The sequence below is a fragment of the Urocitellus parryii genome, chromosome 1 (genome assembly GCF_045843805.1).
Source record: "Urocitellus parryii isolate mUroPar1 chromosome 1, mUroPar1.hap1, whole genome shotgun sequence".
NCBI classification, from domain to species: domain Eukaryota; kingdom Metazoa; phylum Chordata; class Mammalia; order Rodentia; family Sciuridae; genus Urocitellus; species Urocitellus parryii.
In genome coordinates, this window is record NC_135531.1 from 66835845 (window position 1) to 66852292 (window position 16448).

General features: G+C 36.0%; 1 protein-coding gene across 3 annotated transcripts in view; it reads left to right on the forward strand.

Moving 5' to 3' along the window:
- Vcan (versican) overlaps positions 1-16448 on the forward strand; it is a 90544-nt gene that overhangs the window by 28938 nt on the left and 45158 nt on the right. For 2 of the 3 annotated variants that reach the window (XM_026394558.2, XM_077800491.1), the window contains exon 6: positions 1487-4474. The exons of the other annotated variant lie outside the window; for it this stretch is intronic. In XM_026394558.2, coding sequence (XP_026250343.2) covers positions 1487-4474 — 2988 coding nt within the window. The remainder of the gene's footprint in view (positions 1-1486; positions 4475-16448) is intronic. 3 annotated transcript variants of the gene reach the window in all.

The following is a 16448-nucleotide window of genomic DNA, read 5'->3' on the forward strand; positions in this document are numbered from 1 at the left end:
AAATAGTGACAGGATTTAAAGAACATTTACATGCACAACAATGTAAATGGTCACCAAGTTTTCCTTATAAAATTGATGATTCTGGGCTCTAAAATGATTTAGGACATGATGATAGCTAATAACAGCACGTGCCAGACAAAAAGTAAGGAACCTATTATTGTGCTATTCTGATTACTATAAAATCACATCATTTTATCATTAAGTTTTGACAGAGAAGATGGAGCCATAAAGTACCTAATTTTGTTTCTCAAGAGGTCCTGTTTGGGGATTATTAAAAAGAAGATACCAGATATTATAGATTCTGCAGATATTACAGCTATTATCAGAGAGAATGGGCATTACCTGTACAACCAGCTGTAAGTCCTACAGGATGTAACAAAACAAGAATTATGAGTTTCCTTAGAATACTTCCTATCTGAGTTCAGTGGCAACAAATTTTGATTTTCAAAAATACTAATTTCTTAAAAAGCAAATATTTATATGCTAGGCTGCTATAGTTTCCCTGTGTCAAGGAGTTTTATTTATAGTAGTCATTTTAGTGCACTATTTAAATTTCTTTAAACAGCCCAGCCATTCTCTGTCAATCTGGAGACATTATAACATGGCTTTTTATGATGATACATTCCTTTATATTGCCAGGCTCTACCCTTTTCCTGATGCTCAGGGTAGATCCAGTGACTTGTAATTATGGACATAAAACATATCATGTAGGCACTGTACTTCCTGTAAGTTTGTGTTTTATATTAAACTAAGAGTAGGACCAAGACCCTGAAGATGGTCATACATAGTGTATAGAACATAGAACCACAATGTAGAACAACACATGCCAACCATCCTCTGCCAGACACACTGTATAACTTGTTAGAAACAAATCCACAGAGTCAAAAGGAAGATGAAGACAAATGTCCAACACCTGGAATCAAGTGAAGATTGGTATAAAAAATTTAATATCCTGTTTTTATGAAAGTCTCCACATGATGGACAATGTAATGGTTTGTAACTCAGTTGCATTTGATGTGGTTTTTTTTGTTGTTTTGCAGTCTGTGACACTCCCTCTCCCCTGAGACGCTGTGCAGTTTGAGAAGGAGGGAGGGTGTGGAGAGAGCTAGTGGCAGGGCACAGTAGCTTCCAGAATAATAGTGTCAAGTTTTCCCACTAGGTGTCAAGGTGCTGCTGTTGGTTATGATAAATAAGCTCCTGTGCCTCCAGAATCTGCATTTCCACTTTTTTGGACTTCAAATTGAGAACATGCATTTATACCTGTGGGCAAAAATTCATTCCCTTACAATATAAAACAACTTACGAATTTCAGTAACTATTCAATTATCTCTCTTTGGGTTAAGTACAATTTTTAGATTCCTTTCCACCACTAAATACTTTGGGTTCACCTGAAAATAACACAGCAGCATTTAACAAACACTGGACATACAGCATTTTTTTATTTTTAGTGACTTGTCTAATCAACTCTTTGAAATTATTTTTCTAGCTAAACAGAATATAACAGAGTCTACAACCGTCGAATTGAATATCCTCGCAGAAACTACATCACCCAGTTTATCCAAAGAACCACAAATGGTACTCGACAGAACTACACCAATCATCCCTTTAGTCACCACATTACCTATCATTACAAAAAAGTTCCCTCCTATAGGAAATATGGTCAATTTTGAACAGAAAGCCACCACCCAATCTCAGGCGATCACAGACAGATTAGCCACTGTGTCACACACGTCCGTTGGGAGTTCTGAGAAGCCTTGGGATATGGACTACTACTCACCTTCTGCTTCAGGACCACTTGAAAAGCCAGACATATCTGAAATTAAGGAAGGAATGCTCCAAAGTACAACTGTTGTCTTCCAGCATGCTACTGATTCTTGGGATGGTATCATGGAAGATACAGAAACAAAAGAATCAGTAACACAGATTGAGCAAATAGAAGTGGGTCCTTTAGTAACATCTATGGAAATCTCAAAGCACACTCCTTCCAAGGAATCATTTGTAACCAAAACACCATTTGTATCCACAGAAATGACCTCAGAATCCAAAACTGAAGAGAAAACAATAAGCACCACTCCTGATTTGGTGAGCACAAGTCACTCTGAATTCACCTTGGGAAAAGAAGATAGTGAAGACAGAATACTTACAGCTAGATCTGATCAGGGTACCTTGGTCCTTAGCCAAATACCCGAAGTCATTACAGTATCAAAGACTTCAGAAGACACCACCCACTCTCAGTTAGAGGACTTGGAGTCAATCTCAGCATCCACAACTGTTTCCCCCATAATGATGCCTGACAATGATGGATCTTCGATAGACAGCTGGGAAGAGAAACAAACAAATGGTAGGATAACTGAAGATATATTTAGCCCATCTTCGTCTACTACACCTTTTCCATCACAGCACATTACAGAAGTAGAATTGTTCCCTTATTCTGGTGATAAAATATTAGTAGAGGGAATATCTACAGTTATTTACCCCTCACCACAAACAGAAATGACACAAGGAAGAGAAAGAACAGAAACACCGAGGCCAGAGATGGGAACGGGTCCTCATACAGATGTTGGAATACAGGAAAAGTTCACCAAAGATCCATTTATAGGTAAAACAGAGGAAGAAGACTTCTCTGAAATGAAGCGCTCTACGTCTCCTTCAGATCAAATTCATTTTACACAATCTACTATGGAAATGACCACATCTTTTGATTCCCCATCGTGGACAACAATGAAGCCAACTGTGAAGCCAACAGAAGCAAAAGATGTTGAGGAAGACAGTGGAACAGCTCTGGTTGGATTAGGAACAGATGGCTATCAAGGTACTGCCAAGTCTGAGGAAGATATTACCACAGTGCATTCAACCCACAGTACTTTAAGTGTGGAGGTGGTCACTGTATCAAAGTGGTCATGGGATGAAGACAATGCAACATCAAAGCCTTTAGAGTCCACAGAACATGCACACTCTCCAGAATTTCCTCCTGTCTTACTCACCACTATGGGAACAAATGGAAAGGATCAAGAAATCCCAAGCTTTACTCAAGATGGAGGAGATGAATTTACTCTTATTCCAGATAGTGCTCAAAAGCCATTAGAAAAGCTCACAGATCATGGGAAATTCACAGTTAAATTTCAGCCAACTACATCTATTAGTATAGCAGAAAAGTCAACTTCTAGACCTTCAACCACTGAAGAAAGAGTTCCACCTACCACAAGCACAGAAGAACAAGTTCATGCAACCACAGAAGGAAGTGCCATGGACGAAGAAGAAGATATAGACATCTCTAAGCCAGAACCTACTGTCTCTCCCTTTGCATACACTTCAGATGTGGAAGGAGTAACATTTGTTAATTATAGTAGCACCCAGGAGCCTACTACCTATGTAGACATTTCCTATACCATTCCTCTCTCTGTAATTCCCAAGACAGAATGGGGTGTGTTAGTACCTCCTGCTCCATCAGAAGGTGAAGTTCTAAGGGAACCCTCTCAAGACATACGTGTCATTGAACATATTCACCCAGAAGCAACTGTGTCTCCTGAAACTCTGAGAACAACAGAAATCTCACAGGGAACAAGTCAGGAAGAATTCCCTTGGGATGAACCGACTTCAGGGAAACCAGTTCCTGCTCTGAGTTCTACAGTGGGTCCCCCCCAGGAGGCAACCACATCTTTGGATGAAGAGGGTGATGGATCAGCATTTACAGTCTCTGAAGATATATTGGGAACAGGTTTTACGAGAGTCCCGATTTTAGAAACAACTCCATTTGGAAAAATTGAGTCTTATCCACCTGGTGCTGTAACTGAGCACAAAGCAGAAAAAGATGAAATGGTAACACTAATACCAAGTGTCAGGCCCAAAGAATTTTTAACTCCAGAACCTGAAGAAAAATATGAAGCAGAAGGTAGTAGTACAACAGAATTTGTGTCACCTTTGAGTCCTCTGAGCACCCGTGTTACCCAGTTTGTAGAGGAAGCCACTACTGAGAAAAGAGAGAAAACCTCTCTAGATTATATTGATATAGGCTCAGGGTTATTTGAAAAGCCCAAAGCCACAGATCTTGCAGAATTTTCAACAGTCAAAGCTACGATTCCAAGTGACATCCCCATTGCCTTCAGCCCAGTAGACAGACTCCACACAATCCCAGCATTCAAGCCATCTACCGCATTCACTGAAAAACCACTTCTCATTGACAGGGACCTTGGCGAGAAAACAACACGAGACATGGTACTCATTGCACAATCAACATCTCATGTTCCTCCCACCACCCTTGTTGATATTGTAACTAAGGAAACAGAAACCGATATTGATAGAGAGTATTTCACCACGTCAAGTATTTCTGCTACACAGCCAACAAGACCACCCACTGTGGAAGGCAAAGAGGCCTTCAGACCTCAGGCATTTTCCACTCCACATCCCCCGGAGGGGACAAAATTCCACCCTGATGTAAATGTTTATATTATTGAGGTCAGAGAAAACAAGACAGGTAAGTCTTTGCTTTCTAGACATGCCTTTCAAGGCAATCAGCATTTTATATTGAAAGTTACTTTTTGGAAAAAATTAATCAACATACCAAATGCTGCCATTAGAAGATAACTGGAGTGTGAAAAAAAATGTATTAGCTTCATATATTTGTACAAGAATTGGAAGAATATGTTAAACAATTTGGAAGAATGTTAGATACGATTTTGTTTTAAAGTCATAAGAAGCCCTGCTTTACCATCTAATATAACCAAATCATCACCGTTACATCACTTCAGAACATGCAGAACAAAATGTTTTAATTTCAGTGTCTTTCCATACATTACTACTCAAGTGTAGCACTAGACTGTGTTAACATTCCATTGGTCTGTAACCATTAACCCTTGGTACTTACAATGTGGACAGCTAAAACACTTTTGCATATCCCTAGTGTTGACAGAAAGACACCTAACCATTTACTTTGATTTTTTTCCCCATGATTTTGCAGGTTTATTATGCAACTTGTAGGTGGGTAATAGTTTAAATATATTTTCATGCAAATTCAACATATTTTTAACCTATTGTTTTTAGTACCTTGATATGTTGTTTTTAGTCCCTCAATGCGGCACTATTAGGAATGCAATCTAGCTCATTTCTAGGTGTTATTATAATTCTTTGTATCTAATGGAATTTCAGAAGATGGATATGTAAGCAGACCTTTGTTTGCAAACACTAGGCTGTAATATTGTTTGTATTATTATTTAACTTTTTTTCTCTAGGAATGTTTGCAATGCCTTCTATTCCAATTCAAATATTTTAGCTCTCTGACAGAATTCGTAAATGCTGTTTCTTTATACTGATTAATACTTGCAATTGTCATTATCAAAAGTGACTTATTCTTGCCTAATTCTTTAATTCCTTAATTCTTTTAAATTTGGTAAGTTGAGTTGAAAATGAGTAGCACATGCACCAGTGAATCGTCGGCTTTGATGATGGGTCCATCAATAGATGAATTCAAGCTTGTCTCTTTTCATTTTAAAAGCTAAGATGGCTGATTTTAGGAAATTGTTCTTTTCTAATTTTAATTTAAGAATTAAATGAATAAGCATTCATTTTTCCTTGACCTGACTTTGAGAAGCCAGACTGCAAGGATATCGTTTTGGTAGGGTTTCTTACTCCCTTTGGGTCTCATTTTTCTGAAGAGTGATGCTTTCTCTAGAGTGCTCAGGAGCACACCTGTGGGAAGTAGGCTGGTAGCTCTATTTTTAGGTCAGTTAGAATCCAGTTGGAAATATGGAAATTTATGGTTTCTATAGACTTTGTATATCTAGAATTGTTTCAGTGTAAACTGTTTGCATGGCAATGAATAGTTGATAAGAGAACATATCCCCCAGAGCTGAACTTAATCTCCACTTCTCTGCAGTTTAAAGAGGCATCCTTTCCTTGTTAATGGTGCTGTTTCTTGGAAACCATTACATATTTCCTTTCTTCTACATTCCTTTTCTGTCTCTCAGAGCTGAGTAGAAAAGAGAAGTTACCAAGAAATAGGAATGATGATTGCTGTTAGTAGGATTAGAAAAGAGAGAGAAAGATGTAACCTTTGGGGGGGGGGGAAGTGAAGAGAAACAAGGAGGAAATTACTGCCAATACATAATTGGAGAATTTGGAAAAGTACTTGAGCAACTTATTCTATAGAGGTTTTCCTCAATTTATATTACTCTGTTAATGTAAATATTGAGTTGAATTGAATAACATAAAATGCAGTACAAATGTTCTTCATCTACCAATTCTTTTAAATGGGAGATTGTACATTGTTAGGACAATCAAATTACAAAATGGAACAAGCTAAATTGAGGATACATAGCACCTTAGATTACCCGAGGAGAGTTGGCAGTCATTAGGAAAACAAAAACAAAACACTTAAGTTTATAAGTGGTTATTCAAAACAGAGAATCTGAATTACCCAGCCTGAAGCAATTTATACTAAGGGTCTAGTTTTTTTTTAATATTTATATTTTTAGTTTTAGTTGGACACAATACCTTTGTTTTATTTATTTTTATGTGATGCTGAGGATTGAACCCAGGACCTTGCATGTGCTAGGCCAGTGCTTTCCACTGAGCCACAACCCCAGCCCCTAAGGGTATAGTTTTATGTGAGTTATTGACATAAATTCATACAGACCTGGGAGATATGAATAGGTGTATTTTTCCCCTCCCACTTTTAAAATGTGGAGCTCTGCTCCTCTTCCAGCTAATTTTGTTTTATGTTGATTATAATTGGTCAGAAAACTGGAATATTTGTATACCTCCATCAGGTGGGGTTTCAGTGCATGTGTAAGAGTGTGTGTGTGTGTGTGTGGAGGTATGTTATCTATTGAGCAATCTATCATCTCTAGTTTTGTGTGTTCTATATATGCTGTCCTTAATAAAAAACCATTGTTTATTGTCTTTATAAAACAACGAGATTTATTTACTCAGGCCCAACTGCTTACTTACACTAATATTATTTGTTTCCAATAAGAAATTCAATTTTCCATCATTTTGAACTTTGGCAAGGGAAAACCCTAAAGCACATGTTCAATTAATGAGTTCTAAGGCAGGTGCATACATTAATAAGGGAAAGTGCATATATGCCTGGAAAACTAACCTTTTTATGTACCAAGGCACATTTTTCCAGACTGGAAAATCCTAGGTGCATGTATAAACTTGTATAAATCTATTCCTCTGAATAGAATTGACCTTTACATATACTTTGTATCTAAATAAGCAAAAATACCACCCATGCTACATTATACCAAGGCATTCATAATTTTTTGCTGCACTCAGCAAGTCATATAAATCTCGATTTCTTTTTTTTTTAATGCTATGAAATAAAACATGCTACTCAGGACATGCTTATGTTATATTTGTTCAAGTGGATCTTAATAGCAACTTAAGGGTGCTGTGGCTGGAGGGCAACTGGTTAGCAGTTAAAAAAATCTGAAGGAACTTTTCAGCTCATTAAAGTTTTATGAGCTGAAAAATGCTATGGGGTGTGTTTAACAGTGGTTCAGGGGATACTGAACACTTGACTCCTGTCTGTTTCAGGAGTAATTTGCACACCTGCATTTTGAAAAATTGTTGAAAGGTTTTCTTTGTGAATACATATAAAGGCTACAGAGTTTGAAGGTGTAGGAAGAGTTTCAATTCTAGAATTTTTTTTTAAAAGCACTATATTAAATCATTTGAAATGTTTCAAGTTAACGTAATAGAACTATAAGTTTTTTTAAAAAACTGATATACTGGTATCTTTAAGTTAGAGAATAATTTGGAAATCTGGACTTTAAATACCAATATTATTAGACAAATACTTAGTTATAACCTTAAAATAGGCAGTTCTTAGTTTTTTTTATATGAACGAGTTCATATATGCTACTCTGTGTCAGGCCTTCTTGATATTGTCTTGTTATATTTTCTTTTTATTGGTTTTATCATTTATTTCTACACAAATATAAATATAAGGCAGACATAAAGCCAAAATTAAACTAAAGTGATATAAAAATTAAAGTACTGATAAAATTACTAATATAATGCTATTACAGGTTAATTAGATTCTGAGGAAGAATTTTGGGCATCAAAATTAGAGTTCAGTTTGCTCAATTTCCTAATGGAGAATTATTATATATTATTGTTTATAAAATTCAGCATTAACTCCCATATGATTAATTTTTTTTCATCAATAAAGCTGAGAAATATAAATAAAGCTCAATAATTATTTTCTGAATACTGTGATGTTATGGAGAGGATAAGAATAAGGAATATTGGCTCTGAGAACAAGAGATATCTGGTCAAATACCAATATTTATATTATTGATTGCATAGTCATTGCTTTTTAGACAGTTATGTTTATGCAAGATAACCTCATATAACTTTTAAAAATCAGGTGCTTCCCTATCCATCAATTCCTATAAAAGCATAGACACTGGAAAGACTAATTTCTCAGTGGCATTCTTTTGGTTTATTGAGAGTATATAATTTAGGACTGGGGTTATGGCTTAGTTGCAGAGCACTTGCCTAGCATGTGTGCAGGAGTGGGTTTGATTCTCAGCACCGCATATAAATAAGTAAAAACTAAAAAAGTCTACTGAAAAAAAAGAAAAAAAAGGTCTACTAACAACTGAAAAAAAAGTATATATTTTAGATTTAGTTAATGTTACTATGGGAAGATACCTTCAATGGAAAGAAAATAGCATGGTGCTATTTGATATCATGGTGCTATTTGATTCTGCAGTTCTTGGCTGCTTCTTTCCTCCAGAATTTCAGAGTCCATCCACAAAAGAAGATGAGTTGGTGTCTGCACTGCACACATAGGTGGCTGCTTTTGCTGAGCTACACTTGTGGTTACTACTAGAGAAGCACATTTTTTTTTTCCCTCTACAGGGCATTAGGATGTCTTATCCCATTGCTCATTGACTACCCACAGTCTAGAAAAGGATAGAGTTCTTCTTCAATTATTCAAATAATGAAAAGGGAAAAGAACTTTTATCTTCCCTTATTTCCAATAGTGTGATGGGGAAAAAATTGACCTGTTTCTAAATTATTAGTGATGTTAACACTGTACTGTAGATAATCCTTGTAAATGAATTATTTTGTATATGTAACACATACCTACACATACAGAAATGTACACAGAGAATTTCATTTTTCAAACTGCACTGTGTATTTTTTTAACTTACTAATCTTGAGGAAAACCTTTAAACAATTCAAAGTGTTTTCTTTAAAGGTTGAGGTTTAATAACAAAGGAGGTATTGCCTGGAGAGCCAAAAGAAACTTTGATGTGTCCTTCATAAAATGAATACTTTCTGAAATTAGCATTGGCAATTACAACTTACCAGTACTAAAACTACCACCAAGGAAGAAGTGTTATCCAAAGACAAATAACCACACAACTATTATTAGCAGGTATATTGAGAAAGATGAATACATCATCTTTGAGCAGAGCATAGTCAGTCAAGAATCATCTTTAGGTAAAGCTACAACATGCCTGGTCCTTTTTCAGATATTAAAGGGTAGAGGGAGAAAAAAAAAATAAACCATAGACTCTGTTGCCAAGCCTTTCAGTGCATATTGAGGAAAATATTAACATAATCAAATATAATTGTAGTATAGAAACATATAATTACACGCTACATAATATGGTATGACAGACTATAAGTGACAGAAGAGATCATCAAAGGAAGGAATCAGACAAGAAGTTAAGGAATATTTCAAAAGAAGAAGACAATTAAGCCAATCCTGATCGAGTGGTAGATTAAAACCAAATTATTGGAATCCAGTTATTTGCCAGTTGCTTCCCAATCAAGACTCCCCAGTAGGGCTAAGAAACACCAAGTATAACTACCCATTTTTAAAAATAGGGTAATGATCAGAGAAGGCATGGCCAGCTTCAGAAACAGAATGCCTTCTTAGGATTAACCCAAAAACCTACACGTTGAAACCAGAGATATTAAGCCAGGTTTCCCAGGAAGGAGTGTTATTACACTTTTGTGTGTTTCAACAGTTATTACATTTTGATAAAGATAGCATCTTCTGTAAGTGTGTTTAGCTTTTAAAATATACTCCCACAAGGTATCATGGTTTAGTACTATGCACTTGCAAACTTAAATGACATAAAAGTACTTTTAAAGAGTGTCAACATACTTAAAGGTGACTTAAAGGTATGTGATCTCTAAATTCAAGTAAATGTTGAATCAGCAGAATCACAGAACAGGTACTCTAAGTTGCAGAATGTGGAGTCAGTCTTTCATTTGCTTATGTGCAATGTAGATCCAGAAATGTATTAATTTTCCTGCCAGAATGTTTTTACTAGAAGATGTATGTAATAACTAGTTTTATATAGAATATTTTCAAGTTTGACCCACATTCTTTCCAAATCACAGGGGTTATGAAACTGAAATTGTATATCGGTATATTTGTACATCTGTCTAATATGCCTGTGCACATGTATACATATATATCATACATACATATATTTTGTAATTTATTTAACAGCTAAATAATCACAATGTACCAACTACACTAGAATTGGAGTTTTTGAAGTATACACCGTACTATTCTGAATGAACATGAGTAGGTAGTCAATTTATTCTATAGGGTACAAGAAAAAGGTAATTGATGTAGTAGAGCCTTTGGAAAGAGACTTAGATTCATGGTCAATACTATCATTTAGGATCTATTTGGTCTTGATAAATTGCTCACCTTCTGTAGGTCTTATCTGTATCATAATACCACACCCTCATAAGATTGCTTCAAGTACAGGGTTTCCACAAGCCAGCTGCTGGGGTAGGTGTGTCTCACATGTAGTATTCCTTAAGTGAGGAAGGCAGGAAGCATGGTGCTTAGCACAAGGGAACTGCTTAGCACAAATGAACTTCTCTCAACTCCAGAAATTATTGTTTATCCAAACTTCTAAATGTAGGGAATATAGATTGTTTTGTACTAAATAGCTAAAAGTTAAACCATCTCAAAATTCAAGATGATTTATGTCTCAAGGAGCCCAGTATAATTGTACTTGGTATCTGCTTGACTGAAAGAGCATGTTAAAGTTTTAATCCTTTGTGGTTATGTTAGTTTAGGGTTATGCTGCTTTGTGCAAATCAGAAGCAGCTACAGCTTTTATTGAAACTTCAATATAGCATTGATTCTGTTGTACCTCAGAGTAGAATTCATTAGTTTTATGGTTTTTTTTTTTGGATGTGTGTGAAAATTGGGCTTAGGATTTCAACCAACTACCAATTTAACTTTTTGTCTGAAAAAAAGAGATATTTTTTTTAACCACAATTCTTTACAAGTGTGTCCAGGTGTTGGGACTGGCCTCTTCTTGCTTATTCACAGACCGCATGGCCATTCCCTGCTGTCTTTTTGTTGTTGCCAAGGAAACCCCCAGTTCTCTACACAGGGATTACATTCTTCTTTCTTAAAAGCTCTTAGATCATTCATTTGTGCAATGAATAAAAAATGTATTCACAGGTCCAGACAGAGTTCAGAACTTTTGGGGGGGAGGGGTGTAGCTGGAGAGATGTGGTGAGAGGAGCGATAGTAATAAAAAGAAAGGAAAAAAGAACACTCTCTGAGGTTGCATTTTAATGAGGTGAAGCTGAAAATTTTTATGTTTTTAAGAAGATGTTGCCTATTTTTATCAGTTTAGAATATGTATAGCATTAGTCCTCAGTGAGACTAGTTCTTCATATACAAAAAACAGTTGGTTGTGAAGAAATCAATTCCAGGATTAGGACATAATTAGCAAGGGTAGAGGTGTTTTAGTGAAAACTGGTGTATGTTTTTTCATGTGCATCTAAGTGTTTTGAATTTTTTTACAGCATAATAGAGATGATAGAAATTATGAAATTTTAAAACTAGAGCATCAAATGGACAACAGAGAACCGATTTAATTGCATTAAAATGCTGTTCCTTAGAGAGTGTCCGTTTTATTTTTTAGTATGAGTCATGAGGGAGAAACATCTATTGGCAAGAAAATAAAGGATATAATATTCTTAAAAACAGTGAATTAATACTTTAGAGGAAAATGAATTATGGAGAACCTTCTAAATACTTGCTCAAATGTTTAGGGTAATTTATACAGTCTTTCTCCATAAATAATTTAAAGTCTAAACTGGAGATTTTTAACTCAGAAATAACCTCTGATGTGAAGGGTAAAGTTTAATTGAAGTACGCTATCACTGTGATATGCCCAACTTGTTTGCACAGACGTACAGTACAATCAGTATACAGTAAACACCTTGACTGGCTTTTCGTGACTTCATCTTGTCACCTTATAGCACAGTCTTCTTGATTCTCATGAGAGCAGTTCAGTTGCTTTGTCCTTATGCTGTGAAAGGTTTAGTTTTTCTGAGATGAGAAAGGGAAAAGTAATATAATAATGTATAATTCTGGAGAATATGCTGGAATAGAATACAGTCGCCATTTCCCTATTGGAAATCTACTTCTTCTACTTTATTTGGAACCTACTTTACTATCCAAAGATAAAATTCTCAGCCTATCTTCGAATGCTCACCCCTAGAACATGTTTTAGAAGTTTGTTGAAATACAGGCATTTGATCAACACATTATGTAACTGGGGAAAGGAAAATAACAATTTATAACTTAATTGGGAAGGCAACTTAAAGTAATTAGTAAGCAAGAGAGTATGTAGTAAGGGCCAATGTTTGCTCTGAACAGAATTTTAGAGACTAATACGAAATAAGTTAAGATAAGAAGCATCTTTGGCAGGTAAAGTTTCATAAATGATCTCACAAGCAACTCAGGGTGCTCACCTGCTCCTGTAGCACCCATTTAGTTTTCCTGGAGGGCCCAGGGACAGTCCAGCCAGGCACTAGCTGCTGACCACTCATGATGCTATTTTGTGGGATGTTTGAGGAGTGATGGGAAATCACCCGGTGCTTAAATATTGCCCACACTGCTTCTTATCAAGGAGCCTCCACATAAAAATAACCACAGCCCCCTCCCCACTAGACACTTGGAATCTGAATTTCTAATGATGGAGCTAAGACATTTATATTTTTGTTTCCTTTTTTACTTTAATTTTTTTGTTAGATATTTGTATTTTAAAAATTGATCCCACATGATTTTGATGAACAGTGAGTGATGAACACAACTCTTAACAAAGGTTTTCTGAACTTCAGAGGCCAGTTAAAAGGGAAGGACCCTGGGAGGAGGCTGTTTTCAGCCTTTGTCGGTATATACTTATATGCCACCAATTTGGAAAGGAAAGTATTTATCTGACTCAGTGTTCCCTGAGTGAAATCGTGGTCTTTGCTCAGATCTGGAGGAGTGTATTGTTTTTTACAGATGTTAAGGAATATTGACTTCTGTAAATAAGGAAGAAAATAAAATTGAATATCCTTGAAATCTATGTTTTTAAAATTCAGGAATAATGATAGTTGAATCAAAATTAGTAGTGAAGGATGGGAAGTACATTTTTAATTGCTTGGAACTATATACCTCACTTTGTTGTACTCCTATCTACTTCTGTCTGCAAACATCGGAATTAAAAGGAAATATGCTTATGGCTTAAGGATTCTTATGGCTTAAGGATTCTTTTGGCTATACTACCAAAGTGAGTTTGTGCAATTTATAGTTACATTTGAGAAGTATAGTGATTACTGTCTTGATATGTCTATGTGGATTCGAAAGGAAAATAAATGATTAAAAAAAGTATTGAAATTAAGTAGATTTTTTTTTAAAGACTATTGTCTTTCTTTTTTTTTAATATTTATTTATTTATTTTAGTTATTGGCGGACACAACATCTTTGTTGGTATGTGGTGCTGAGATCGAACCCGGGCCGCACGCATGCCAGGCGAGCGCTCTACCGCTTGAGCCACATCCCCAGCCCGAAATTAAGTAGATTTTATAACCACAAAAATCTTTACTGTTCGAGTTTTTGGTAAGATTTTGTTAATTGTATGTCAGACTTTGAGCTGTAGTTGCAGCCAAAGAACAACAGTCCTCAGTCCATGATACAGATCTTTCAAAGAAAGTATTGATCCAACAGAATGTGGACTTTTTCATTCTTGATGATAAATACCTATGCAGCCATTCTTACAATGCAACTCTCAAAAGAGGGGCTAAGTGAGTAAAGTATGGAGAGCATTATGTGTTTAAAGGACCGTTCACTTCAATTTTGGCAAATGGAACTTAGGAAGGTGAGCAATAAATGAAACACCTGGGAAATTTATAAGTCAGAAACCACATGAAATAAATCTCATGGCATACACATCAAAGATATAGTCACTTGGGGCTGAGAAGTTTTAGAAAAGATATATAGAATGTCTAGGGTTTCATAGCTGGATGGTCAAGTTCAAAGCGGATGAACTTGACCATCCAGTGCTTGTGAAGCACTGATTTCCTGACAAGCCTAGAGTGAGAGTGGGGTGTGCAGGAGGCGGGTGTGTGTGTATGTGTGTGTGTGTGTGTGTGTGTGTGTGGCAGACACAGAGATAGGGATATGGGCTGCTGGGCTCCAGTGCACAGACTCAGAAAATGACAAGAGAGAACTGAAGAAGGGGCAGTGTGGGCCAGTTAGTGAACCATCTGAATACCCTATTGGAGAGGCCGGGTGGAAGACATGACCAAAAACTACTGCCAACTTTGAACAAAGCAAGGGGCTTGATTAAAAATAAATTAGTGTTTGTAAAGTTTAGTGGATAATTTTCTAGGAGCTTAAAGAGGCCTTTGTTTGACTTTAGTTAAAGCTTTTGCTTACTTTTAAGTCCTTTATTCTAAACAAAGCATTTTGCCCATATTAGAATATGTAGTTATCTGTGTGTCTGTTATCTATCATCTCTCTATCACCTATCCATCCAGCAAGGGATTTGAAAATGTTAGAATGCTAAGTGAAGAGGATAATGAAAGGGCTGTCCTGTGATGGGTTTTTGTTTATTTGCTCTATTTTTTAAGGAAAAATGTAGAAACCTAAATTACTAGAATTACATCATTTTCATATAGCTCTGTTTCACTGTTCAGAAGTTGCTCAAAGGTCCTAAAATTACTTGACTCTGCTCTCCAGGAAATCCCTCACTCTTCAAAATTAGGAAGATAGGAAATCCTTTGGGCCTTTTCTATAAGCAAGCCAAGCCCTCACTCGGTGGCATGTCCTCAAGTCACTTAGGCCACTCGGCTGTATCTAAACACATTCTTTCCACTTGAAGGAATGACATTATTTGAGGATTATCTGAAGTTGGGAGAAGAGATGATTCTCATTTATCATCTCCATAGCATGTCTGCCTCTTAAAAGTGGGGCCATCAAAGCACTCATATTATTTATGCACATATATCACCCTTTCTGGGTATAAACTTCATGAATTGAGAAATGTTGAACTTCTTGTACAGCACAGAAAGCTGCCGTTTTGAGGTAATGTGCTCTAGTGGTACACTAAATGCACCTCAGCTAGCAGAGCTAATAGGGAGATAAGGGTCACAGAACTCAATATTGATCTTTTGATCTTCTCCTTAATCTCTCTCATCCCTGGGAGGATTGAGTATTGATACAAATATCACATGATAGTTAATCATGGGAAGCAAAAATATCTGACAAGACTTGGGAAAGATGTTGATACTATAATTTCTACCTTCAAATGTTTTTTAACATATTGAGTTGGCACCCTTTTTAAAAAATGTTGAGGATTCAGGATATTGAATCTGGATAAAATTCACATTAATTGCTTGTCTTTGTTTCTGAAAGTGCCAATCAGCATTTTATTTTAGTTGAGAATATATGAAGGTGCTGGGTGTGGCGACAAATTCTTGCAATCCAAGTGACTCAGGATGCTGAAGCCAGAGGATTGCAAGTTTAAAGCCAGCCTCACTTAGCAACTTTACGCTTAGTGAGACCCTGTTTCAAAATAAAAACTAAGAAGGGCTAGGGATGTGGCTCAGTAGTTAAGTGACCTTGGGTACAAAAAAAATAAAAAGAGGGAGACTGGGAGTGTGGCTCAGAGATAGAGCGCTCGCCTAGCACACGCAAGGCCCTGGGTTCGATCCACAGCACCATGTAACAATAAATAAATAAAATAAAAGTATATATAAAAAGAGGGGATATATGAAAGGGGAATGAAATTGAAATATTTGTTTCTTATTATTAGATCTATAGGTATGTGTCCAAAAATTTAAACATTATAAATGATTTTAAGCATTCACTCTTTAAGTTCTGTAAGTATTTCTCAGGCATTTCAGTATGACTATCTATTGTATTTTTGAAATAAGGAAGAAAATATTTTGTTCTACATTACATTGGAATTCATTTTAGTAATAAAAATGTGATCCTTATATATCTTTGCTGAGTAGATTGATATTACTTACATTTAATTAAAAGCTCTTAACTTATAAAATCCCCTAGAGAATATGAACTTTAACCAGCTGCCTATGCATTGGAGCAGCTATGTTTTTGGTCTGGAAACAGCGTGACTGAAAGACTTGTGCTGTGTCTACAAAACTCTACC